Source organism: Drosophila biarmipes, chromosome 3R (assembly GCF_025231255.1).
Source record: "Drosophila biarmipes strain raj3 chromosome 3R, RU_DBia_V1.1, whole genome shotgun sequence".
Taxonomy (NCBI): Eukaryota; Metazoa; Arthropoda; class Insecta; order Diptera; family Drosophilidae; genus Drosophila; species Drosophila biarmipes.
The window spans coordinates 12,316,029-12,341,885 of NC_066616.1; the positions used below are offsets into that span (position 1 = coordinate 12,316,029).

Consider the following 25,857-nt stretch of genomic DNA (forward strand, 5'->3'; position numbering starts at 1 on the left):
AATAAATGAGCCCCAGTTTTACCGAAGTATGAGGATGTATCTGCCTTGAAAAGATAAAGAGAAACAGATAATGGACGGAACTCAAAGGCAATGTACAAATAGTGAATGGGAATGAAAGACAAATATTAGGTGTACCAGCTATCCTTAGATTGAGAATCTTTTCCACCTTTTAATTACTTCCTCTGCTCTTATGGGCCTGCTCGTCGAAAGGCAACAAATCCTTGATTATTACCCAAAGGATATGTGTACTCTGTACGGCCAATTGGCATGCGAGGCAAGAGGATTTGGATTGCACTGACCCACTTCGCAACAAGTTAGTTGGGACTCAAAGATGATTGGTTTTGCCGCTCCAGTTGTAATAATCAAATTGCCGGCACCCGTATCTGCATCTGCACATCGGTGATTCCCAGTATCCCAGTTTCCGAGTTGGGAGCTCGCAGATGGACAGGTGGAGCCGGTGAATAGGGATGGGTATGGAGGTGTCGGGTGGCGGAAGTGAAGGAAACGGTGTAGAACCGGATGGGGAAGCGAATCCAGAGGAGGAATGTGGGCCACGATGAGCGGCCTTCAGAAGTCAAAAGGCGTTAACGTTAATGCCGCCCTATCACGATCTGCCTGGCATCCTGGCATCCTGGCATCCTGGCAGCCCGGCATCCTTGCATCCACATCCACTCGAGCAGGCTCCACTGTGCCAGCCGTGTAAATAGCATGAATGCATTTTATTTTATTTATGTTTGAATTAAGAAGAGCTGCGAGCAGCCAACCAGCAGCATTCCCAGCATTTCAGGCAGCAGCACTCAGACAGTCTTTATAGGCAAATGAATTGCTCTATCCAGAGCTTATTTGGCTGGCAAATGCTTCATTTTGACAGGAGAAACAAGGATTGATGTTGCCAGTGGCCGAGGGATCTGCTTTAAATATACATATCCCAGTATTTAAATGCGCAGAGTCTGCGCGGTTCGGTATTATATGCATGGCTTTTCTTTCTTTTTTTGTGTGGCAATGTGCAAACGCACTTAATTAATTTTGTTTAACATGTCTGAGGCAGACAGGGCAACAGTTTCATATTTTGCTTGTTAACTGTTATCGTTGTTGCTGCCGTTTTTACTGGCCAACTTCCACACCCACTCCCTGGTGCCCGTTGCGTATCCGCCGCGTGGAGCGAGGGCAAACAAAGGCATCAGCTGGCCAGGAATCCTGTTGTCTGGATGTCTGGTTGTCTGCTCGTCCTGCTGTCCCGCCGTCCCGCTGACGCACTGATTAAATGGATATGCAGAGAGTGTCTATCCAGCCGCCTGGCGAAATAACTGTCAGAGGGCCACGGCTTTATATCCGCAACATGGTCGGTGGCCCAGTGGCCATTGGCCTTTGGCCAGTGGATGTTGTCGTTGGGAATTATAAATTACCAGCTGGGAGCATCAGCTAACCAACCGCCAGTGCTCGGGTGAGCGGGCTGGGAGCCACATGAAATTTCAATAAAAATAAAATTTTATACGCTTCTCGCCCTGTCGCTTATAATTAAAAACAATTTGTAAGTTATGGTAGCAGTGCCATAAAGCCGCTAATTTAAATCGCTTTATCTCTGGCCTTGCAGGCGGGTTCATGGGCGACATAGCCCTGCCCGAGGGCGATTCCGGCCCGGTGGTGGCCCACACGCCCGTCGACGACGAGGAGCAGGAGCGCCAGGAGGTGGAGCAGCTGCTGGCCGACGCCCCGGACGAGGCTCACGACCCCGCCTCCGCCTCTGCTTCCGTTTCCGGCTCGGCTGGCGGGCCGACCAAGTTCAATGCCACCTTCCAGCTGGACCTGGAGAAGCTCAAGCAGGAGGTCTACCACGAGGGCCTGCAGGTGGAGGAGGAGGGCCTCACCGACATCATCCGCAAGAAGACCAAGCTGCCCAGCTCGGGGCCGGTCAACCTCAAGGCCGGCGAAGGCCAGTTGCTGGGTCAGGTAAGTTATTTTAAATTTAATACTATCTTACTTTTTTTTTATAAATATTTAAGCTTATAAAATTAAGGGCAGAAATATTTATTCTATATTCATTAAAATCTGTTGTGCTAACATTTGTTATTTTCTTTGTTTACTTTATAAATATCACAATGTTATACAACTTTTAAGATGTATATCCAATTTTAATTAATAGAACCAATTGCGATTAACTGCAATATTCCCTTAATTGAATGAATTTTTAAGGCAGAATGAAATAACATATATGTATAACATATTTATATATTATATTTTTCCCTAACCCTTCAGAGTACCAACAAGCCCATAAAGTCCGGTTCACTGTCGCCCTCCGACTACGCCCAATCCTCCAGCTACAAGAACGAGGTGCTGCCCCCGTCGGAGCAGCGCACCCATATCACACATGCAGACAAGCCGGCCAGGATGACGCTGGTCGAGATGGGCTCCAAGCCGGGCAACAAGACGCAAGTGCAGTCGCTGCACCGCAACGTGGACACCCGCAAGATTCAGTCGGACAACAAGGACATCGAGGACGACTCGGGCAACAACTTTGTGGCCGAGAGGCGGTCCTCCCACATAGTGCCCACTTCCCTGCCAGAGCAGCGATCCACTCCTGCTCACGTATACAGCAACGCCGGAGGCAACGGGATGCAGCTGGACGACGAGGTGGACTTCTTGCACTCCCGCGGAGTGGTGAGGAGGCGGCACAGACGGGGACCCAAGCAGCGGTGAGTCCAAGAATCTGAAAACCAATACACACCTAAATAGTATTTAGTAACTTAGTTCATTAAAATTATTGTATTTCACAGTGAATAATAACCAAATATACAAAATGAATTAATTATGTTTTGAAAACTATGTTTTGGGCTTAAAGATGCATTTGCATGTTTAAATATTATATTATATTTTAATTTAAGCAGAACATTACGACGGGCATTATTCAAAAATTTGACATTCAAATTAAATTCTTCACGGACCGAATTTATTAAAATAAATATTCATAACATGAACTGATTTACTACATTTTATCAGTGCAGGATTAACAGATGAAATATTGTAGTATTCCATTTTAAAGCCTATTTATTTCCAAATATTAAGCTACGTATCAATTAAAGCTGATTTATGGCTTAAATAATAGGATCTTTAAATTTGCACAGGACAAATGTATAATTATTTCAAACATTTTGAAAACCAGCTTAATTTGGCAAACAAAAATTGTTTAATTAAAATGTTTGTGTGTTCTGTTACCGTTACTCAAACATTAATTTATGAGTTGATTTATGAATGATAAATGGAAATTGTATTCCGAATTCTGCTAATTAGTTTAATCAAATGGGTTTCCGGCTTAATAATGATGTAAATAATAAATGATTCATTTGAAATGAGGCCTCTAGACTTGCCCCGCTCCCATTTGAATACAGTTTTGTTTCTGTTTTTCTATGCTCACCGCAGACGGAGCAACCAGCACATGGAGTACGAGGCCAAGCTGGAAAGGCTGCGCCAGGAGCTGAGCCGGCCAGTGGTCGAGGGTCACCACCGGAGGGAGTCGCACCACCAGAAGCGGACGCAGAGCCACCACCGCAAGAAGCACCGTCGCCAGCACCGTCGACGGGGTCAGGGAACCACCCAGCATGTGAACCATTCCCCGCCAGGACTCAATCAATCCGTGTCTGAAATGGATTTGCTGAAAGCGGAGTAAGTTGGGCAAGCAGAGTCCCCTCCGGCCTTCAGCTTTTCACCCCTTCCTGGTGGACCACCACGGCCGTTTCCACCACTGCCGCCACATCCGTTTCCGCTGCCATTTCCTGGCCCGCTGTAAATTGCCGGCCATTTTCATTCAGAGGTTTTTCGGCATAAACTTTAAACAAACAGCAGCCATTTTGGCAACTCACACAGACGCAAACAAAGGCTCATTCACACACGCACGGAGGCCCATTGCTCATTGTGCGGTTGTGTGGGTGGGCTGTGTGTATGTTTGTACATGCTAAAAGTTATGAATTTTAATAGAAATTCGCGTGGCAAAAGTTGTGCCGCACAACAACAGTGAAAAATGCATGGAAAACTGTTGGCAATTAAAATTACGCATACGCCACGTCAAACTTTTCGCCCGCCGCGTTCCAAAATCATCCGTAACTAACATGTATAAATGGCGTCTTCATCCTCCGCAGGACTCCCAAGGATGAGGAGCAGCTGCGTCACCGGGTGGCTCGGGCCGTCACCGCCAAGAAGGATCGCATCTGGGACTACGGGGTCATCCCCTACGAGATCGACGGCAACTTCAGTGGCATCCACAAGGCGCTCTTCAAGCTGGCCATGCGCCACTGGGAGAACTCCACGTGCATCAAGTTCGTGGAGCGCGACCCGGAGATCCATCCCAACTACATCGTGTTCACCGTGAGAAGCTGCGGGTGAGTTTCGGTTCGGAAACGAATAAATTATGAGATAATATTATTGGAATATATCATATTTTATATTAGTGAAACTGTGTGACTTAAACAAGTGATTTTTCTTTTAAAAAACCGAAGAAATAGTTAAATTCAAGGACACTTTGTGATGTTCATATTCATTCTCAGTTCCTATAAATAATATCCTCATCTATTCTTACCAGTTGCTGCTCCTTTGTGGGCAAACGAGGCAATGGACCCCAGGCCATCTCGATCGGTCGAAATTGCGACAAGTTTGGCATCGTGGTCCATGAACTGGGCCACGTGGTGGGCTTCTGGCACGAGCACACGCGTCCGGATCGGGAAAAGCACGTGGTGATCGAGCACAATAACATCATGAAGGGCCAGGACTACAACTTCAACATGCTCTCGCCGGACGAGGTGGACTCGCTGGGCATGGCCTACGACTACGACTCGATCATGCACTACGCCCGGAACACCTTCTCCAAGGGCACCTACCTGGACACCATCCTGCCCATCGAGATGAAGGGCCGCAAGCGACCGGAAATTGGCCAGCGACTGCGCCTCAGCCAGGGCGACATTGCCCAGGCCAATCTGCTCTACAAGTGTCCCAAGTGCGGGCGCACCTTCCAGGAGAGCTCCGGCATCTTCGCCTCGCCCTCCCATTATACGGCCGGAGCGCTGACCAACGAGACGGAGCACTGCGAGTGGCGGATAACGGCCACCTACGGAGAGCGCGTGGAGCTGAAGCTGGAGAGCATGGTAAGGCTGGCGACCAGGAGTATCTTCTTTGATAATCAAAGAATGAGTAGCACTTTTGGGATTTGATTCTTCATTCACGGATAGATATAGACATTAAAGCTATGAAATGCTTCTTACGGTTTAAAAAGATTCTATTAGAATTTTTTTTTGCCATTTTATTCTGTAAACTCTTTAGATGCATTTCACTTTTCACTTCACAAAAGGAACACTAAAACATTTAATATCAAATGACCCTTTTGCCAGAAGGGAAAAAGGAAAGTTTCAGACTTCTTTGAAAGGCAAAACTCAATGCTCCGAAGTGAGCAAAACACTTATAATTAAAAAAGGTTTTATATTCATCATCGGTGCTATGGTTACTGATATTTATAAAAAAGCCTGTAAAAGGTTTTAATTATGTGGATTTCAACATGGCTCAGTAATTTTCGCCCCCTTTTACTACTGAGTAGTTGATAAAATACAGTTTCCTAAATTCCTCGCAGAACATCTTCAAGTCGAACAACTGCGAGACGGACTACCTGGAGATTCGGGACGGCTACTTCGAGAAGTCGCCGCTCATCGGGCGCTTCTGCGGCAAGGTGGACAAGGAGGTGGTCCGGACGGAGTCCAGTCGCATGCTGCTCACCTACGTGAACACCCACCGCAGCGAGGGCTTCAGGGGCTTCAAGGCGGAGTTCGACGGTGAGTGGGGAGTGCAGGGGTGAATGGGAGACTCGAAATGAAAGTGGCACTGGCGAGTTCCTGACATTCCGTTTCCCCAGTTGTCTGCGGTGGCGAGCTGTCCGTGGACGACGGCGTGGGCCGCCTGGAGTCGCCCAACTACCCGCTGGACTATTTGCCCAACAAGGAGTGCGTGTGGAAAATAACCGTGCCCGATAGCTACCAGGTGGCGCTGAAATTCCAGTCCTTCGAGGTGGAGAACCACGACAGCTGTGTCTACGACTACGTCGAGGTGCGCGACGGTCCTGCCCAGGATGCGCCGCTAATTGGCGTTTTCTGTGGCTACAAGCCGCCGCCGAACATGAAGTGAGTGCCACTGAAGGGGCCACCCAGTCGTTCCCCCGCTAAAAAGAGGAAACTCTGCCTTTGTTCGGCGTCCCATTGCAGGTCAAGTGGCAATTCGATGTACGTGAAGTTCGTGTCGGACACATCGGTGCAGAAGGCGGGCTTCTCGGCCGTGTTCATGAAGGAGGTGGACGAGTGCGAGACCCAGAACCACGGATGCGAGCACGAGTGCATCAACACCCTGGGCGGCTACGAGTGCAGCTGCCGCATCGGATATGAACTGCACAGCGACAAGAAGCACTGCGAAGGTGGGTTGACTGCGGCCAAGTGCTGCGCAATCTAATTATTTCCCTATAGATGTTAATGATTTCGGGGCGAAGACGGGTACTTTCAACAAAAGGGTGTGCCACCATTCATATTAATGCTTTAGTTATCAAAAGATTAAATATTAAAATCAGTATAAATTATAAGTACACAATAATCCCTTACGAATTCCTTAAGAAAAGTTATCTAAATGAAGAAAAAGGTGCTCTTAAAATTGTTAATTAATTTCGAAATAGAAATAAAAGTAGTATTGTATATTGTACTATATTAAGTAAATCTTATTTACTGAGTTTACGAAACATATGATACATTCGATCTTTACTATATGATTTATACCATAATGTGGTACATTCCTTTATTTTTTATGTTTCATAGTTTAATTTAAAAAATTCAAATGGAACCCTCAACTAATGGTTTACCTAAATTTCATTTAGATGCCTGTGGCGGCGTCATCGAGTATCCGAACGGCACCATCACCTCGCCCTCGTTCCCCGAGATGTACCCCCTGCTGAAGGAGTGCATCTGGGAGATTGTGGCCCCGCCCAAGCACAGGATCTCGCTGAACTTCACCCACTTCGATCTGGAGGGCACGGCCCACCAGCAGTCGGACTGCGGCTACGATTCGGTGACCGTGTACTCCAAGCTGGGCGAGAATCGGCTGAAGAGGATCGGCACCTTCTGCGGCTCCGCCATCCCGCCCACGGCCACCTCCGAGAGCAATGCCCTGAGGCTGGAGTTCCACTCGGACAAGTCCATCCAGCGGTCGGGATTCGCGGCCGTCTTCTTCACGGACATCGACGAGTGTGCGGTGAATAATGGGGGCTGCCAGCACGAGTGCCGGAACACCATTGGCTCCTACGTCTGCATGTGCCACAACGGGTACTCCATGCACGAGAACGGCCACGACTGCAAGGAGGGCGAGTGCAAGCACGAGATCTCCGCGCCCTTCGGCACCATCTTCAGCCCCAACTACCCGGACTCCTATCCGCCAAATGCCGACTGTGTGTGGCACTTCATCACCACGCCGGGGCACCGGATCAAGCTGATTTTCAACGAGTTTGATGTGGAGTCGCATCAGGTGAGAGGCGTATATTAGGATAGTGGATCTAAGAAAAATATAGATTTCATAAACTTTTCATTTCCTTTACTTAGTTATGAGCATATTTTTTAAGAATACCTTTAAGTAAAGCTGATTTTAAAGTCTCAAATTTGCCCCCTAACTATCAAAGGAATGCACCTACGACAACGTAGCTGTTTATGATGGCGAATCCGAGTCCGCCTCGGTTCTAGGTCGCTTCTGCGGGGACAAGATCCCCTTCCCCATCTCCTCCACCAGCAACCAGATGTACATGGTGCTCAAAACGGACAAGAACAAGCAGAAGAACGGATTCACGGCCTCTCACTCCACGGGTAGGATGGATTTGAAACCCTAAGCCGACCCTGCCTCCATCGTTTCAATAATTTACTTGCAGCCTGCGGGGGCTACTTGCGTGCCACCAGCCAGGTGCAGCAGTTCTACTCCCACGCCCGCTTCGGTAACCAGGACTACGACGACGGCATGGACTGCGAGTGGACCATCGCGGCTCCGGACAACAGCTACGTGCAGCTCATATTCCTCACCTTCGACATCGAGAGCAGCGAGAACTGCACCTTCGACTACGTGCAGGTGTTCTCCGACATAGACGATGTGTACGGCCAGTACGGCCCCATGTACGGGCAGTACTGCGGCAATGTGGTAAGATTACCAAGGAGGGTTATCCGGTAACGTGATACCTAAACTATTTCCATATCCCATAGCTGCCCCAGGACATCAACTCGATGACCCACTCCTTGCTGGTTCGCTTCAAGACCGACGGATCGGTGCCGATGAAGGGCTTCTCCGCCTCGTACGTGGCCGTTCCCAACTCCGGGGAGTACGACCACTCCGACGAGGATGCGGAGAACTCGTACAGCTCCGAGATGGTCACCCCGTTCCCGGGCTCGCTGAAGAGCATCTACATCGAGGACACGCAGGAGGAGACCGACGAGTACAGCGACTTCAGCGGGAACCAGCTGGTCTTCAACGGCCAGTACCGGGGTCGCTACAGTCTGCCCAACCGGTACTACTCCGGCAAGGCATAGGGCGGCGGAGGCGGAACGCTGACCAGGCGCTAAAATTCATGACAATATCTTAAAATGGAATTTATTTAACAGATTTAGGCATATCGTCGCGAACGTAATAACGATTTCTCGATCTTCCTCGCGCGCACTCCACTGGCAAGCGCCAGGACATAATCAAGGACCTCGTCTAGGTCGCGATCCAATACTAGTTTTAGGCACTCGCATGCGAATCGTTAGATCTGTGGCGGCACTTACTTAGACCTATGGCATACATGTAATGTACTTTGATTAGACTTCCCCAGACTCTGTAGCTCAACGTGCAATTTCCCCTTCTGCATTTCACTGCTGTTACTCTGAAGCATTTTCCCCCGGACTTGTAAACTCCATTGTGCCATATTCAGTGGCCCAGCGCATTTCGTTAAGCATCTTAGCATTAGTCGGTGGGTGGCCCATATCGAAAGCGGAACGGAGGTTAGGATAGGAATGAGACACGCACATATCTTCGGATGCACCGAAAGCGGAAGGTCCCTGGACACGAACTCTTCACGCAGGCATACTTATGTACAACTCTCGGATATTTGACTCAACTTAATACGTAATTAAATCTATACATACATACTATTAAAACTTGCATAGTAACTATGTTTTAAAACCGAAACAAGCCTAATGTGTAAGTTGTTTTATTACTTTTGGGTCTGTCATTGGTTTATGGCCCGCGAAGTTCCACCTTGCCCTGACAGGCAGAAGCGCCATGGCTCTTGAATAGCATTTAGAGGTGGAATTACCGCGAAACGCTCCGTTCATGCGGGGATTTATGGCCATTAATGACCTGCCCTAAAAGGACCGAGCGGCGGGCCCAACACCTGATCCTGGGCAAATGCCCCTGAGCCCGGCCAGCGCCCCAGGTAGATGGTACATGGCGGCCGGTCGATGGTAAATGGTATATGGTCAATGTCAAGGTGCGCAGGGAAACCCAAATCAAATCCATTGAATGCAAACAGGCAGACAATGGATGGTCGGCCAGAATCGCCAATGAGGAGGGGTCGCTCTCGGCCGCCGATCGTTCTCCCTCCACATAGAGCTGTCCCTTCGAGCGGTCAGTCGCGGTTCTGCAGTCCTCCTCCTTCCCCCGAACCGCTGGCCCTGCGAGCCTCATCTGTTACCTGCTCTACCCATGGAACCCTTGTCTCACCAGTATAATTCGGCAATCGCGGCCCACGAGCGCTCAGTTAGAACTTTGAACTGGTTGAGGCAACTTCGGGGAACGAGCCCCCAGAAATACCTACGAAGTGGAAGGAATTTGCCGCACGCCCATGAAAATGAAAGCGAAATTATTGTTTGTGTTCTCTGTGGGAGCTCTGCTGATGGCCTTTCTGGCGGATTTCGCGGAAGGCAGGCGACTGAGTCAGCTGCCCGAGAGTGAGTGTGACTTTGACTTCAAGGAACAGCCGGAGGACTTCTTTGGCCTGCTGGACTCTCCACAGGTGAGTGAGGTGGCATCACGTGGTCGAGAGCCGAATTACAATGCAGCACAGCCACAACAGGTGCCGCCAAGAAAGGCAGAGGAGCCAAAGGATGGCAGCCATCAGCTGAGGACAGACAGACAACATTCGGGGTAAGTTCCACTGGGATTTATGCCGCACACAATGGTGCGCAATTAGCAGGGCCACTTGCCTGGGCCACTTGAGTTTGCCTTTGGGCCCAAACACGTAAGCAACATCTGAGCTCATAAGCCCCCTGTCCATCCACCACCCAACCAGGAGGCGCAGGAAGCAGCACAAAGCCGGTCTGAGATTACCACCTCCACTACTCTGGACCGACGACGCCGAGGATGTCCTGCAGCACAGTCATTCGTTCATCCAAAATCCCACTTCGCAAGGAAGACCCCTTCAAAGGCAGCGGAGAGCCGTGACTGTGAGGAAGGAGCGAACCTGGGACTACGGGGTAATTCCCTACGAGATCGATGGCATCTTCAGTGGAGCCCACAAGGCGCTCTTCAAGCAGGCCATGCGCCACTGGGAGAACTTCACCTGCATCAAGTTCGTGGAACGCGATCCCAGTTTGCACGTGAACTACATATACTTCACGGTCAAGAACTGCGGGTAAGATGGGTACCATCTCTTTAATATGTCCCTTCTTTAATTTAAATATCCCTCAGATGCTGCTCCTTCCTGGGCAAGAATGGCAACGGTCGCCAGCCCATCTCCATAGGTCGCAACTGTGAAAAGTTCGGCATCATCATCCATGAACTGGGCCACACCATTGGCTTCCACCATGAGCATGCCCGTGGGGACAGGGACAAGCACATCGTCATCAACAAGGCGAACATCATGAGGGGTCAGGAGTACAACTTCGATGTGCTGTCGCAGGAGGAGGTGGACCTGCCACTGCTGCCCTACGACCTCAACTCCATCATGCACTACGCCAAGAACTCGTTCTCGAAGAGTCCCTACCTGGATACCATCACGCCCATAGGTATTCCACCGGGAACCCCCTTGGAGCTGGGTCAGAGAAGGCGCCTCAGTCGTGGGGACATTGTCCAGGCCAATCTGCTCTATAAATGCGCCTCCTGCGGAAGGACTTATCAGCAGAACTCCGGAAATATAGTGAGTCCACACTTTGTGTACTCGGGCAACGGAGTGCTGACGGAATTCGAAGGCAGTGGAGATGCCGGAGAGGAGTCCTCGCCGGGGTCCGAGTTCGATGCCTCCCTGACCAACTGCGAGTGGCGGATCACAGCCACCAATGGCGAGAAGGTCATCCTGCATCTGCAACAGCTGCACCTGATGAGCTCCAAGGACTGCTCGCAGGATTACCTGGAGATCCGGGACGGCTACTGGCACCGATCGCCACTGGTTAGACGGCTCTGCGGCAATGCCAGTGGGGAGGTCATCACCACCCAGACCAGTCGCATGCTCCTCAACTATGTGAACCGGAATGCAGACAAGGGTTATCGAGGCTTCAAGGCCACATTCGAGGGTGAGTTGCTTCCTATTCAGAAAGATTTTAGATTTCAAAGAGTTATTGATATTGAATATTGCAATTTTCAATATTAATTTAATACAATTCAAAAGTAGAAATAATAGATGTGGGCTTACATGTACACCAAAAATCATCTTTAGTATAATTTCCCATATTTACCTTTCCCTCACAGTGGTCTGCGGTGGAGACATCCAGCTGACCAGGGATCAGTCCATAGACTCGCCCAACTATCCGCTGGACTACATGCCCGACAAGGAGTGCGTGTGGCGCATAACGGCTCCGGACAACCACCAGGTGGCCCTGAAGTTCCAGAGTTTCGAGCTGGAGAAGCACGATGGTTGCTCCTACGACTTCGTGGAGATACGAGACGGCAATCACAGCGACTCCAGGCTCATAGGGCGGTTCTGCGGGGATAAGTTGCCTCCAAATATAAAGTAAGTCGGTTACCAAAAAACACGGGAGATAACCAAGTTAACCCACATCGCCCACTCAGAACCCGCACCAATCAGATGTACATCCGCTTCGTCTCCGATGCTTCCGTGCAAAAGCTGGGATTCTCCGCCGCCCTGATGCTGGATGTGGACGAGTGCAAGTTCACGGATCACGGTTGCCAGCACCTGTGTATCAACACCTTGGGCAGCTACCAGTGCGGCTGTCGAGCGGGATTCGAGTTGCAGGCCAATGGCAAGACCTGCGAGAACGCCTGCGGCGGCGTAGTGGATGCCACTAAGTCCAATGGCTCCCTCTACTCACCCTCCTATCCGGATGTGTATCCCAACTCGAAACAGTGCGTGTGGGAGGTGGTTGCCCCACCGAATCACGCCGTCTTCCTGAACTTCACCCACTTCGATTTGGAGGGCACTCGGTTCCACTACACCAAGTGCAACTACGACTATCTGATAATCTACTCCAAGATGAGGGATAATCGGTTGAGGAAAATTGGCATTTACTGCGGTCACGAACTGCCGCCGGTGGTGAACTCCGAGCAGAGTGTCCTGAGGCTGGAGTTCTACTCGGACCGCACAGTGCAGCGGAGTGGTTTTGTGGCCCAGTTTGTGATAGGTAACTTAAGATGGGAGGAGCTAAATATATAAACGGGGTTACTGATACTGATTTTACCCATTAGACGTGGATGAGTGCTCCATCAACAATGGTGGCTGCCAGCACAGGTGCCGGAACACCTTCGGATCCTACCAGTGCAGCTGCCGGAACGGGTACACTCTGGACGAGAATGGGCACAACTGCACGGAGACGCGCTGCAAGTTCGAGATCACCACGTCGTATGGCGTACTCCAGAGTCCCAACTACCCGGAGGACTACCCCCGCAACATCTACTGCTACTGGCACTTCCAGACCGTCCTGGGCCATCGGATCCAGTTGACGTTCCACGACTTTGCGGTGGAGAGCCACCAGGAGTGCATCTACGACTACGTGGCCATCTACGATGGTCGCTCCGAGAACAGCTCCACCCTGGGGATATATTGCGGTGGGCGGGAGCCCTACGCCGTGATTGCTTCCACCAACGAGATGTTCATGGTCCTTTCCACGGATGCGGGTCTGCAGAGGAAGGGCTTCAAGGCCACCTATGTCTCCGAGTGCGGTGGCTATCTGAGGGCCACGAATCACTCGCAGACCTTCTACTCGCACCCGCGGTACGGAAGTAGACCCTACAGGCGGAACATGTACTGCGACTGGCGCATCCAGGCGGATCCGGAGAGCAGCGTCAAGATCCGGTTCCTGCACTTCGAGATCGAGTACTCGGAGCGGTGTGACTACGACTATCTGGAGGTCACCGAGGAGGGCTATTCCATGAACACCATCCACGGGAGATTCTGCGGCAAGCACAAGCCGCCCATTATAGTTTCCAACTCGGACACCTTGCTGCTGCGGTTCCAAACCGACGAGAGTAACTCCCTTAGGGGATTCGCCATCTCCTTCATGGCCGTGGATCCGCCGGAGGACTCGGCTGGCGAGGATTTCGATGCGGTCACGCCCTTTCCGGGTTACCTCAAGAACATGTATTCCTCCGAGACGGGGAGCGAGAACCTGCCACTCGCCCACCTCCTGCCGCCCAGTAGGCTTATGTAAAAGAGGATATTTATATGCCAGGACTCGGTGTTTGATGTTTGTTGTTGAAATTTGTAAATAGATTGTGAATAAAACTGATTTCGAAATAACTTAATTAACTCTTTGTCATTGATGGTTAGTTTACAGATTTTTCTAAGATAACAAATTTGATTTATTTTCCTTAATTTAAATTTGAAATCAACGCTTTTTTGTAGTGCTGTAAAACGAAATAAAAAGATAAGCAGAGAGGCCTTTCGTATTTTTGGTATATACCCGGGACACCAGCCATGGTTCGAAACAAAATAAAATAAACCTAAGCCAGGGCTCGAACCACAAGTTTACTTTCCTTGGATTCAAAATAAAACACCAGGGGGCGTCTCCACATTTGCCAAACTGTCGCAACCAGTCACTGGTCACACTAACAATTTTAAAAATTTTTTCGGACGACGCTCTTTTTTTCATACTGACTCTGGAGTTTGGCGGCGACGCTCTAATTTTTGTAATCGCCGTTCCTTAATTGTGTTAATTGTTTAGTTAGTCGCTGTGTTAATGGTTCGCGGCGTGACCGTCTTTGTTTAGTGCAAGTGTTTTCTGTTCTTGGCCAGCGATGAGCGCCTTTGAGGTTAGTAGAGGCCTCCTTGGACCTCGACCCCCGAAAATGGTTGCCCCTAGAATAACAGGATTCCCGGTATTTGCAGATCACGGTGACGCCGTCGCGTCTTAAGCAGAAGAAGCGCGCCGAGGGACGCGAGCCCGCCGTGGTGGTCATGGCCCCCTTCTCCGCCAAGGCCATTGTGCAGTTCGAGGATGTGCCGGTAACCAAGACAGCCAAGCGCCAGGTGCGCGTCCTCAATCCCAGCGACGAGGACATAGAGGTTGGTGGGTCGCAGCCCGCCTGGCAACTGGTATTTAATCAATGGAACACCCGTTTTGCAGGTCAAGGTGATGAAGGCCATTCGGGAGGAGCACAACCTGAGCCTCGAGTGGATGGAGCACACGGTGCCCGCCTTGGACGAGGTCACCATGGAGCTGGTGTGGAGCCCCCAAATCGAGGTGGCCTGCAAGGAGACGCTGCAGCTGATTGACAACCGCAACTTCCGCAAGGAGGTGATGATCATACTCAAGTCCAAGAGCAACCAGCCAGTCAAGGTTAGTTAAGAACTGCATTTCCCACCCTAAACTTCCACTCACCCTACTGCATGTTTTTTTGTACTCGTCTACCTGAAGAACCCGCGCAAATTTCCCACCGTCGGCAAGACCCTGCAGCTGAAATCGCCGACAGGAGCCGGCAAAACAATGAAGAGCGTGTCCTCCGCTGCTGTGCAGCAAAAGAAGCGACTGTCTGCGGCAGCAGCTCCTTCCGCCAAACAGCCCTGGCGAGCTTCTGCTCCCACTCGTCCCTCTGCTCGTCCACATCCTCCTGCCCAGGCTCCGTTGGCCGAGAAAAATGTCTACAAGCCGCCGAAGGAGGAGCCAGTCTACATATCCCCACAGCCCCGCAGTCTCAAGGAGAACCTTAGTCCCATGACCCCGGGAAACCTCCTGGACGTGATAGACAATCTGAGGTTCACACCGCTAACCGAAACCCGCGGCAAGGGATCAGCTGTCATTTTGCCGGACAATCTGGCCGCATGGCCGACACCCACACTTGCGGGCAAAACAAAACCCGTTGCCTCTGACATGCGTCCGCGTCGAATCACTCCAGATGATCTGGAAGATCAGCCGGTCACAAACAAAACCTTCGATGTGAAGCATTGCGATACCAACGTTTCGCTGGACACTTTGGACAGCTCCAAAAGCGAGGGACAAACGTCGACACCTCTGAATAAAACCACCACCATAGTCCATGCCACACAAACCAGGTTTCTGGCCTGTATTCACGAGGAGGAGGGGCCCAGTCCACCGAGGACTCCACCAAAGAGCGTCATACAAGATCTGAAACGAGACATCAAGCTAGTGGGCTCACCCCTGCGAAAGTACTCCGAGTCCATGAAGGATTTGTCGCTGCTGTCGCCGCAAACAAAGTTTGCCATCCAAGGTTCCATGCCCAATCTAAATGAAATGAAGATTCGGTCTATAGAGCAGAACCGCTACTACCAGGAGCAGCAGCCCCAGATGAAGGGCAAGGACCTAAATAGTTCCTCTGGCAGCGAGGCTAGTTTGATTGGCCAGCCGGAATTTCTGTTCAATCACAACGAAATCCTCGCTCAGTCCAGTCGCTTCAATCTCCACGAAGTCGGCCGCAAGTCCAACCGGGGCAGTCCGATTAAAAACCATAATCCTCACAAGCGCCGCTCCCACGAGCTGACCTTCTCGGATGCACCTAGCAACGAATCCCTGCACCGCAACGAGACGTTGTCCATCTCCCCGCCCAAGAAGCAGCGGGTGGAGGACACCACTCTGCACAGGAGTGCTGCACCCGCGAATGCATCCGCCAGAAGTAGTAGTGCTCACGCTTGGCCACCCACCCAGTCCAAGAAGTTTAAACTAGCGCAAACTATGTCGCTTATGAAGAAGACCACCACACCACGAAAGACCAGGGACACTGGAGTCCATGCTCCCGTCAAACTCTACGACTCGGAGCTGTATATGCAGACGTACATCAACCCAGACCCCTTTGCAGCCACCACCACAACGGACCCCTTTCTGGCCTCCACCATGTATCTGGACGAGCAGGCAGTGGATCGCCACCAGGCGGACTTCAAGAAGTGGCTGAATGCCCTGGTTTCCATTCCAGCCGACCTGGATGCGGACTCAAATAGCAAAATAGACGTGGGCAAGCTGTTCAACGAGGTGCGCAACAAGGAGCTGGTTGTGGCCCCCACCAAGGAGGAACAGTCCATGAACTACCTCACCACGTATCGCCTGGAGACGCTGCGTCGGGCAGCAGTTGATCTGTTCTTCAGCGAGCAGATGCGCCTGCCCTGCTCCAAGGTGGCCGTGTATGTGAACAAACAAGCGCTGCGCATCCGCAGCGATCGCAATCTGCACCTGGACGTGGTCATGCAACGCACCATCCTGGAGCTGCTGCTCTGCTTCAATCCGCTTTGGCTGCGCCTCGGACTGGAGGTGGTCTTCGGCGAGAAGATCCAGATGCAGTCCAATCGAGACATTGTAGGTCTGAGCACCTTTATCCTCAATCGCTTGTTCCGGAACAAGTACGAGGAGCAGAGGTACAGCAAGGCATACACTCTCACCGAGGAGTACGCGGAGACCATCAAGAAACACTCGCTGCAGAAGATCCTCTTCCTGCTGCTCTTCCTCGACCAGGCCAAGCAGAAGCGCATCGTGAAGCACAATCCCTGTCTGTTTGTTAAGAAGTCGCCGCACAAGGAGACCAGGGACATCCTGCTGCGTTTTTCCTCGGAACTGCTGGCCAACATTGGGGACATTACGCGCGAGTTGCGTCGGCTGGGCTACGTCCTCCAGCACAAGCAGTCCTTCTTGGATGAGTTCGACTATGCCTTCAACAACTTAGCTGTGGATTTAAGAGATGGAGTGAGGCTAACCCGCGTAATGGAAGTTATTCTCCTGCGCGATGATCTTACTCGGCAGCTGAGGGTGCCAGCCATCTCCCGCCTTCAGCGGATCTTCAATGTCAAGCTGGCTCTAGGAGCCCTGAGTGAGGCCAACTTTCAGCTGGGCGGCGACATCTCTGCCCCGGACATCGTGGACGGGCATCGCGAGAAAACGCTTTCGCTGCTCTGGCAGATTATTTACAAGTTCCGCTCGCCCAAATTCCATGCTGCGGCCACAGTACTTCAGAAATGGTGGCGCCGTCGTTGGCTGCACGTGGTCATCCAGCGTCGCATTCGCCATAAGGAGCTGATGCGTCGTCACCGCGCTGCCACTGTCATCCAGGCCGTGTTCCGAGGGCACCAAATGAGGAAGTACGCCAAGTTGTTCAAGGCGGAACGCACCCAGGCCGCCATAATCCTGCAGAAGTTCACGCGTCGCTACTTGGCGCAAAAACAGCTGTACCATAGCTACCACAGCATCGTTACCATCCAGCGCTGGTGGCGGGCCCAACAACTGGGAAGGCAATGCCGCAGGCAGTTCCTGGAGCTCCGCCAGGCGGCAATTTTCCTGCAGCGGATATGGCGACGTCGGCTCTTCGCCAAGAAGCTATTGGCGGCGGCGGCCACTGCCCGACTGCAGCGTTCCCAAAAGCAACAAGCAGCTGCCAGCTACATCCAAATGCAATGGCGAAGCCATCAGTTGGGCAAAATTCAGCGGCAAAACTTCTTGCGGCAGAGGGAGCTAATCATCTTTGTTCAGCGCAAGATGAGAGGCAAGTGGAGTATGATGAAACAGAGAAAGGAGTTCAGGCAGCTTAAACAAGCCACCATCAACATTCAACAACGCTGGCGAGCTCAGCTGGCGATGAGGAGGCAGAGGGCTGAGTATTTGTCCATTCGCTCCAACGTCCTTAAAGTTCAGGCTCAGAGGAGGGCCACACTCAAGATGAGAATCGAACGCAATAACTATCAAGCTCTCAGGAAGAGTGCAATATGCTTGCAACAGCGCCTGCGGGCCACCTGGAAAATGCGCGAGGACAGGAATAAGTACCTTAAGCTTCGGCAGTCCACTGTATTTATTCAAACAAGCTATCGTATGCATCGAAAGATGATTGAGGATCGCAATGCTTACCTGAGAGCCCGCCAGTGCATCATCAATGTCCAGAGGCGCTGGCGAGCCACTTTGCAGATGCGTCGGGACAAAGATAACTACCTACAGTTGCAATCCACCTCCAGATATATCCAAACCAGGTACCGGGCCAAGCGTCAAATGGAAAAGCATAGAGCCGAGTTCACCCAACTGAAAAATGCTGCTTTGGTAGTGCAGCGACGGCGGCGAGCTCTGCTGCAGATGCGAAAGGAGCGCCAGGAATATTTGCATCTTCGCGAGGTGACTATCAAGCTGCAACGCCGGTTCCATGCCCACAAGTCTATGAGGTTCATGCGAGCTAAGTACCGCGGTACCCAGGCAGCGGTGAGCTGCCTGCAGATGCATTGGCGGGGTCACCTGCTCAGGAGACGAGAGCAAAGCAGTTTTCTGGAGCTGCGCCAAGCTACTATCACATTGCAGCGACGGTACCGAGCTCATCTGGCCATGAAGAAGCAATACAAGACCTATAACCAGCTCAGGCAGGCAGCTATTACCATACAAACCCGCTATAGAGCCAAAAAGGAGATGCAAAAGCAGGTCTTCCTTTATCAAAAGCAAAGGGATGCCATCATCAAAGTGCAGCGAAGATATCGCGGCAAGTTGGAGATGAGGAAGCAGATGGGAGTTTACCACGAGCATCGCCAGGCAGTCATCCGCATTCAGAAATGGTGGCGCAGTGTGCGTGAAATGCGAGCTCTTAGATCGGGATATCGCAGGATTCGTCTCAGTTCATTGAGCATTCAGCGCAAGTGGCGGGCCACTGTGCAGGCTCGTCGCCAGCGCCAGATCTTCCTGGATACCATCCGTAAGGTGCGATTGATGCAGTCATTTGTCAGAGCCACTCTGCTGATGCGGGAGCAACGCAGGGCTTTCGAGACGAAGCGGAATGCAGCGATTGCGCTGCAGCGCCGGTTCCGTGCCCGTTGTGCCATGCTTAAGGCACGACAGGATTACCAGCTAACCCAGTTCGCTGTGATTCTGGTGCAGCGCAGATTCCGTGCTAATCAAAGCATGAAGCAGGCACGCCGGGAGTTTGTCCAGCTGCGTACTCATGCCATTCATCTGCAGCAAAAGTTCCGGGGCAAGCGTCTGATGGTGGAGCAACGCGATTGCTTCCAACTGCTGCGCCGCTCCGTTCCGGACTTCCAGGCCCATGCCCGTGGCTATATGGCCCGCAAACGGTTCCAGGCCCTGATGACGCCCGAGATGATGGAGCTAATACGCCAAAAGCGCGCCGCCAAGGTAATACAGAGATACTGGCGTGGCTATCAAACCCGTCGGCGCCAGAGGCACCAGGGACTCTTGGCCATCCGACGTCGTATTGTCCAGCTGCGGCAGGAGGCAACAGCGGTGAACTCAGTGCGCTGCAAGGTCCAGGAGGCAGTACGGTTTCTGCGAGGACGCTTTATTGCTTCGGATGCCCTAGCTGTCCTAAGTCGTTTGGGTGAGTATCTATTTAGCCGCATACTAGCCAGCTATTTAACTAATCCCTCCTCATAATCCATGCAGATCGGCTGTCGCGCACAGTGCCACACCTGCTGATGTGGTGCTCGGAGTTCATGTCCACGTTTTGCTACGGGATTATGGCCCAGGCCATTCGCTCAGAGGTGGATAAGCAGCTTATCGAGCGCTGCAGCCGGATCATCCTGAACTTGGCCCGTTACAACAGCACCACGGTGAACACATTCCAGGAGGGAGGCTTGGTGACCATTGCCCAGATGTTGCTGCGCTGGTGCGACAAGGACAGTGAGATATTCAACACGCTGTGCACCCTCATCTGGGTGTTCGCCCACTGTCCCAAGAAGCGAAAGGTAAGCAGATACTAGGGGATGGATCTTGGTAATGGATTATATATTAAGTATTTCATATTCTTGTAGATCATTCACGACTACATGACCAACTCGGAGGCCATATACATGGTGCGCGAAACCAAGAAGCTGGTTGCCCGCAAGGAGAAGATGAAGCAGAACGCGCGCAAGCCCCCGCCCATGACCACCGGACGCTATCAGACCCAGAAGATGAACTTCACGCCGTGCTCCCTGCCCAGCCTGGAGCCCGACTTCGGCATCATCCGCTACAGTCCGTACACGTTCATCTCGTCCGTCTACGCCTTCGACACCATCCTGTGCAAGCTGCAGATCGACATGTTTTAGTTCTACCTGGAATCACTGCTAAGTGTTAAATGTTGTAAACGTTTTGTGTGTTGTGTTTAGAAATAGGGAGACAAATTGTTAGGCCGAGTTAGTTTTACCGAGACAATCGACCATAAATTAAGTAAACTTAAGATAAGTTAAAGTGTGTATGCTGTAAACGAACATTGTAACAGATAGTTGAGTAGCGAAACTAAGTTAATTGTTTTTATGAGGGACCACGAACTGAGCTGAGAAATAAAGAAGTCAATTGAAAGTCTGTTTGAGCTGGATTTGCCTGCGCAGTGTGGCTGCGCCCATGTTTATTTGGGTAGGTATGTATTCACAAATCAATTACATATTCGTAATCATATAGTTAAATTAGTAATCACTTTGTCAAACAGCTAGTTACATCGATATTAGTATGCAGTGGTTACCCAGTATTCGTGCTCCTCCGATTGCGACCACAACGAATGCCACTTGAGAGAGATTGCCCCAAGCATATAAGTTTAAATCCGCGTGTATATGTTAATTAATGCCCCTTTAAAATGTACATACATATTTGGAGTACTGTAAATTGGATTGAATATGCATATATAATAGATTCGTATAACATTTTATGTATTTTCCTTGATAATTGCACACGCCAGTTTCATTCTCATACGGTCTCGGTTTCTTTTTTTGTCTTTTTTGCAGTTTTATGTCGATTGTAGGCTGCCGTTAAACGTCTCGATTTAAAAACTAAAAATAACTACACTTGGCTCTAGCGATTTAATATAAATATTAAGGGACGAGGGGCGTGCAAAGGGTTCGGTTGGATTCGGATTCAAAGATATTTAGATTGGCTCCTGAATGTGATTTAGGTGTGGAGAAGATTCTGAGAGCTTTTTGCAAGTACTTCTTTGATAACGTAAGGTAGGACTAGGATGGCCTCCCTGGCGAATGGCGCACGGCTGGATTGGATTAGTGCGCCATCCGGGGAGCACTAGGCCCAGGCAAACTTAACGCCGGCCCAGGCCAAAGTTGAAGGGTTGCGGGCGCGTCGTCCGCTTGTTCTGTCGGCCAGGTCGCACTGAAGGTTCCAGGATTAAAAGGATGTATAATGTATTTATGGCTTAAAGGGAATGTAGACTCACCACCACGCTCGGCTGCCAAGTAGTTCGCTGGCGGCACTCTGTAGTCGACGTCGTTGTCCTGATCGTAGTCGTAGTCGGCGCGCTTGCCCAGTCCGAAGGAGTAGGGACGCGACCTCTTGCCCAGCCCGAAGTTGTAGACCGGCAGGCGCTTCATGCCCGGCCCTCCGTTCGTGTACATGTAGGCCCGGCGACCCAGGCCGAAGGCGTACCGCTCCACCCGCTTGTCGATGTTGTCGCCTCCGTTGTCGGCCATCTCGTCGGCGGCTAGCAGGACGTCGGCATCGCTGTCGCCGGCCACTGGACCACGCTGATCCTGGCCAATTACCGGCGAGCTGGCGATGTAGCCGACGCAGCAAACGGCCAGGAGGAGGAGGTGGGCGTGAAGGGAGTTCATTGTGATTCTGGGCTGACGAGGATGTGGCACGTCTGGCTGACGCTGCTGCAAAGAAGTGGGCGCAAAGAAGACAAAGTGAGCAGGCGACGATAGAATTTTAAGCGCTCGCCCTGGGTGTCAAGGCGTTGCATATTTTGCGGCGACAGTTGTCGCCTTTCGTAAACATGGATACGCGAGGATTAGGGTGGCTCAGTTAAGGGATAAAGGAAGTTGGGGAGTGAGGAAGTAGACTTTTTAAATGATTTATATCATACAAAATTAGGTTAGTATATATTAAATGCTTTCCCACGTGAAATCCTTAAATATTCTTTGAATGTTTTAAGGCTCTTAAAAATATATTATTATAAAACAAAAAGAAAGATGGAATTACTGGTTTCTTTCTTAGTAAATCAATTAAATAAATATAAATATTAATAATATAATATTTTATTTCATCTATATCATTCTCAGTTTCGAAAGGATAACTATACGAGTTTATTGTTATATGATAGATAGCTGCGATATACGTTCTATAAGTTTTATTAAAAATAAAGATGCAAGTTTTTTACCCCCAAAATTCTAGTGTATACTTCAAAATATACCATAATAGTTAAAATCTAATCTGTTGGTAGTGTATGTAGCAACCTGTCTCTTCTGTGTCACCCCTCAAACCCACCCTAATGTGTGCCCTATGATGTGCCTTCGTTTATTTATATTTATGCAAATAAAGAAACAAACAATCGACGAGGAATTCCACAGCACACAAAATATGTCAACAGCAAATAAATGCCGACGCGTTGACAGGCCGGCAATAGCAGCGCCGAAATGGCAGAAGTGGCAGTGGCAAACAAACAGTCAACACAACCGAAGGTAACGAACGAATAAAAATGGCCTGCAGAACGCTAAAAAATGTGGCCAAAAGTTTGATGCCACCGCCGCCGGCGGTCATGCGGAAGGTCCTTGGTCTTTGGTCTCTGGTCCCTTGGCCAACTGGAATTGCAGCAGACGCGACGGGTTTTCTGCTGGCCTTGCAGGTCGGGTCGTAAACGCCGAATTTGATCCGCGGAATGGAGTGGCTTAATTCGCGCCGCAGATGCCACAATTAGCCAAGAACAATTACCGCGAAATTTAAACCTGACTGGGGAGTGGAGTGTCCTGCTCGCAGGACTCCATTAGCCGAATGGCAGGGGCAGTCATTCGCAGCCATCAACGCTTTTGTGGAGATGTCAGTGGGGCCATCAATTGAGAGACTCTCGGTTGCATTTCCGCCGGGAAACTTGGCAGCCGGGGCACGTAAAAACGAGACCTCCCACCCACTGCCCCGGGAAACTTGCTGTTTGGCTAGGCAAATTACTTTCTGACAAGTTTCCATCACAATTAAGGCTTAAAGGCCTCTAGCTTCAACTCGCCGCCGATCATAATTATGTGCAAACACAGAGGAAATCAATTAATCAAGGCCCTCACTCGGAGTCCGAATGTTGCGCATACGCACCGTGGCCGCCCATAAATTCGCTGGGTGCATGTGCAACAGGGCCACAAATCATGCAACAGGTTCACCAGGGACACCGCACCGCAAAAGGCCAGTGGAGGAGCAGCAGGCCCCCAGCCCCAGCCCCAGGCCCGTGTTTGATTTACAATGCCTGTGGCTCCGTGGACGGCAGCTGTGCATTTTCCACGCAGGACAATAAAAGCAATGACTGCCGCACTGCGAAAGGCAATGGCCACGAGATAATAGGCGGAAAATCGTCACATTTGTTAGACTTTATCAAGCGAGCAGCCCCCGGAGGCGGGTGTGCGGAGCGCCAATCGTAAATCTGATGGGGGCAAAACAAGTTTTGTGAAAAGTGTCAACACCTTTCACTGTTACTTCCTTTGCTGCAATAAAATCTCGTTTGCCGTGCAGCAACGCCCTTGGCCGCAAATGAGATTCAGGCATTATCTGTTTATGAATTTACGCCACTTTTGGCCATAACTCTTTGGCTCCGCTGGCCTTTTCTCATATCCGCAGCGGCGATTAGTTTTGACCGCCGAGCGAAAAGTGCAGCGGAAGTTCAAAGAAGGGCCCCGTCGTCCTCCATCCCGGCCTAATTAAGTTGGAAACTTGGCAAACTTTCCCAGCTGCCGAGGCGAACAACACGGAACCCAAAGGGATATAAGCAAATTTTCAGCTCTGCCTGGGAACCAGGGAGCCAGGGAGCCAAAAGCCAAGGCAATTCCAGCTGATGCGGCAAATTACGACGGACTGATCCCTCAGGTGGCGAATGTAATGCCAGCGCTGAAGCTGAACCTCAAAATGAGCGAAAAATTAGCTGCGTGCAATTGAAACGCTTTTTTAAATTGAAAGCCCCGCCAGGGGCCAGGACCCCCGCCCCCGCCCGCGCTTTCACCTTTCACCCGTAAGCCCGCCTAATTAAGTTACGCTCAGGTAATGAAGTGGCTAACTTCTTTGCGCCAATTTATGGCGGTTAGGCAATAAAACGCTAGAACAGAACCTCATTGTACCGCAACCCCAGGAAGCCCCCGCTTGTTTTGCTTTCAGATGCGGCTGACCCTTGTTCCTTTTAGGTCCTCCCACTTCCTTGTTTTTCTTTAATTTGACATGTGTATCAATTCTGCAAGCAAACACAAACCGACCCTGGAGCGGCGAATCATCGCCAGCCCCTCCGCCAGTCCCCAGCCTGGGCCGGCCATAACTTGCCCCAACATCAATCAACAATTGTCCCCCGATTTGTTTACTTAATATTCTCGTCCTTGGCTTTCGGGTTTTCCTATGTGTGATCCCATTTTTTCCACTCTGCCCTCTCGGCGCTGTTATTTATTTAATTACAATTTGATTGAGGCTGTCTTTTGTCTTCTGGCGGCGTCTCTGCGATTTCTGCGAATCTGCTGCCATATGTCAATTGTTGCCAGAGGCGTTTTATATAATCAAATTGGGTTTTTGTGCTCGCGCTAAGCGATTGAAAGCGAATGGCGTTCGAGGGTTTGCTTAGATCAAAAACGAGTACAAATTGCATTGGGTTCTTTTGCATACTTTTTGGGGCAGAAGTGATGATTGAGTTTGGGCTCTTTTTGGAATGTGCAAATACTCACTCGCGAATTGTTGGGGGAATAAAATTGGCAGAAATATTACTTCTTAGAATAGGTGTTGGGTTAGGTGGCAATAAAATGGGGCACTTAAGTTTTCCCCAAAACTGATTCATGTGGTACGTATGGGTTTAAAAGTGATATACTGAATTATACTCTTTCAAATATTAAATGCAATTTTAGACAAGGGTTAGTTAATAATAATTTTTAAACCAGAAATTCTGATAAGTAGCTCTAAGCTCAAGTTTTATATTGTGTAAGCAATGGTATTTTTAAGGGAATTTTAAAGAAATTTGGTAAAATTGCAGTTGAATATGTAGTATTTTAAATTTGCTAAGCTCTAAGCCTAAGTTCAATCCTTTGATTGCACTGTCATTTTGAAAAGTATTTTATTCTGTCACTTACAAGATTTATGTTCGCAAAAATGCACTGACATTTTTTGGGTTTTTAAAAAAGGTAAGGAAAGTGAACTATTTGAGGTTGCCACAGAAATCCAGAGGTACTGATTTCGCTTAAAACTTATAAAGAAGTAAGGACAACTTCCAACCGATTTCAGAAACCCTTTTTCAAAACAGACAACAACCCTTAAACATCTTCTTTTAAATAACTTATTAATAATATTTAAACTCTTCCATTTGAGCCACAACTTACAGCTGAGTCCAAATGGCGCTGGAAAAACTCACGAACCGGATGGCAAAAAACCGCGATGATACTTTCGCAGGATCTTTTCAAGGAACGAAACTCTGTAACTCAGAAACAGGACACGAGGTGCACTGGGCTGACTGGGAATCCGCGGCGAGGCTCGGCGCTTCTGCTGCTCCTGTTGCACGTTGACGGATCAAATGTCGGTTATGTTTTGA

General features: G+C 50.1%; 4 protein-coding genes across 7 annotated transcripts in view; 3 read left to right on the forward strand and 1 right to left on the reverse strand.

Moving 5' to 3' along the window:
• The window catches only part of LOC108031649 (dorsal-ventral patterning protein tolloid), a 28,525-nt gene extending 19,306 nt beyond the window's left edge, over nucleotides 1–9,219 (forward strand). Inside the window, exons 3-14 of the mRNA XM_017105279.3 lie at nucleotides 1,595–1,950; nucleotides 2,257–2,693; nucleotides 3,418–3,660; nucleotides 4,134–4,373; nucleotides 4,574–5,132; nucleotides 5,612–5,810; nucleotides 5,891–6,155; nucleotides 6,237–6,442; nucleotides 6,893–7,536; nucleotides 7,688–7,868; nucleotides 7,931–8,193; nucleotides 8,256–9,219. Of these exons, the coding sequence (XP_016960768.1) occupies nucleotides 1,595–1,950; nucleotides 2,257–2,693; nucleotides 3,418–3,660; nucleotides 4,134–4,373; nucleotides 4,574–5,132; nucleotides 5,612–5,810; nucleotides 5,891–6,155; nucleotides 6,237–6,442; nucleotides 6,893–7,536; nucleotides 7,688–7,868; nucleotides 7,931–8,193; nucleotides 8,256–8,579 (3,917 nt within the window). The 3' untranslated portion in view covers nucleotides 8,580–9,219. The remainder of the gene's footprint in view (nucleotides 1–1,594; nucleotides 1,951–2,256; nucleotides 2,694–3,417; nucleotides 3,661–4,133; nucleotides 4,374–4,573; nucleotides 5,133–5,611; nucleotides 5,811–5,890; nucleotides 6,156–6,236; nucleotides 6,443–6,892; nucleotides 7,537–7,687; nucleotides 7,869–7,930; nucleotides 8,194–8,255) is intronic.
• Nucleotides 9,220–9,799: 580 nt separating this feature from the next.
• On the forward strand, nucleotides 9,800–13,722 carry LOC108032205 (dorsal-ventral patterning protein tolloid). 3 transcript variants are annotated; one of them, XM_044090937.2, is made up of 7 exons: nucleotides 9,800–10,042; nucleotides 10,094–10,173; nucleotides 10,319–10,660; nucleotides 10,717–11,537; nucleotides 11,713–11,974; nucleotides 12,034–12,602; nucleotides 12,667–13,722. In XM_044090937.2, the coding sequence occupies exons 1-7, from the start codon at nucleotides 9,872–9,874 to the stop codon at nucleotides 13,626–13,628; spliced, it is 3,207 nt and encodes a 1,068-aa protein (XP_043946872.1). In that variant the 5' UTR covers nucleotides 9,800–9,871; the 3' UTR covers nucleotides 13,629–13,722. The 3 variants fall into 3 exon arrangements, with proteins under 3 accessions (XP_043946872.1, XP_016961552.1, XP_043946871.1); XM_017106063.3 differs by having other exon boundaries at nucleotides 10,103–10,173; XM_044090936.2 differs by having other exon boundaries at nucleotides 9,800–10,173.
• Nucleotides 13,723–14,014: 292 nt separating this feature from the next.
• On the forward strand, nucleotides 14,015–20,681 carry LOC108031597 (protein abnormal spindle). Its single transcript, XM_017105175.3, has 6 exons — nucleotides 14,015–14,229; nucleotides 14,306–14,482; nucleotides 14,544–14,756; nucleotides 14,835–19,719; nucleotides 19,785–20,086; nucleotides 20,153–20,681. Exons 1-6 carry the CDS (start codon nucleotides 14,215–14,217, stop codon nucleotides 20,426–20,428), a joined length of 5,868 nt encoding a protein of 1,955 aa, XP_016960664.1. The 5' UTR covers nucleotides 14,015–14,214; the 3' UTR covers nucleotides 20,429–20,681.
• Nucleotides 20,682–20,693: 12 nt separating this feature from the next.
• On the reverse strand, nucleotides 20,694–25,840 carry LOC108031598 (allatostatin-A). Of its 2 annotated transcripts, none has more exons than XM_017105177.3 (3): nucleotides 25,649–25,840; nucleotides 21,541–21,976; nucleotides 20,694–21,476 (listed from the first exon to the last, which is right to left on the reverse strand). In XM_017105177.3, the coding sequence occupies exons 2-3, from the start codon at nucleotides 21,932–21,934 to the stop codon at nucleotides 21,406–21,408; spliced, it is 465 nt and encodes a 154-aa protein (XP_016960666.1). In that variant the 5' UTR covers nucleotides 21,935–21,976; nucleotides 25,649–25,840; the 3' UTR covers nucleotides 20,694–21,405. The 2 variants fall into 2 exon arrangements, with proteins under 2 accessions (XP_016960666.1, XP_016960665.1); XM_017105176.3 differs by having other exon boundaries at nucleotides 21,541–21,979.
• Nucleotides 25,841–25,857: the final 17 nt, after the last annotated feature.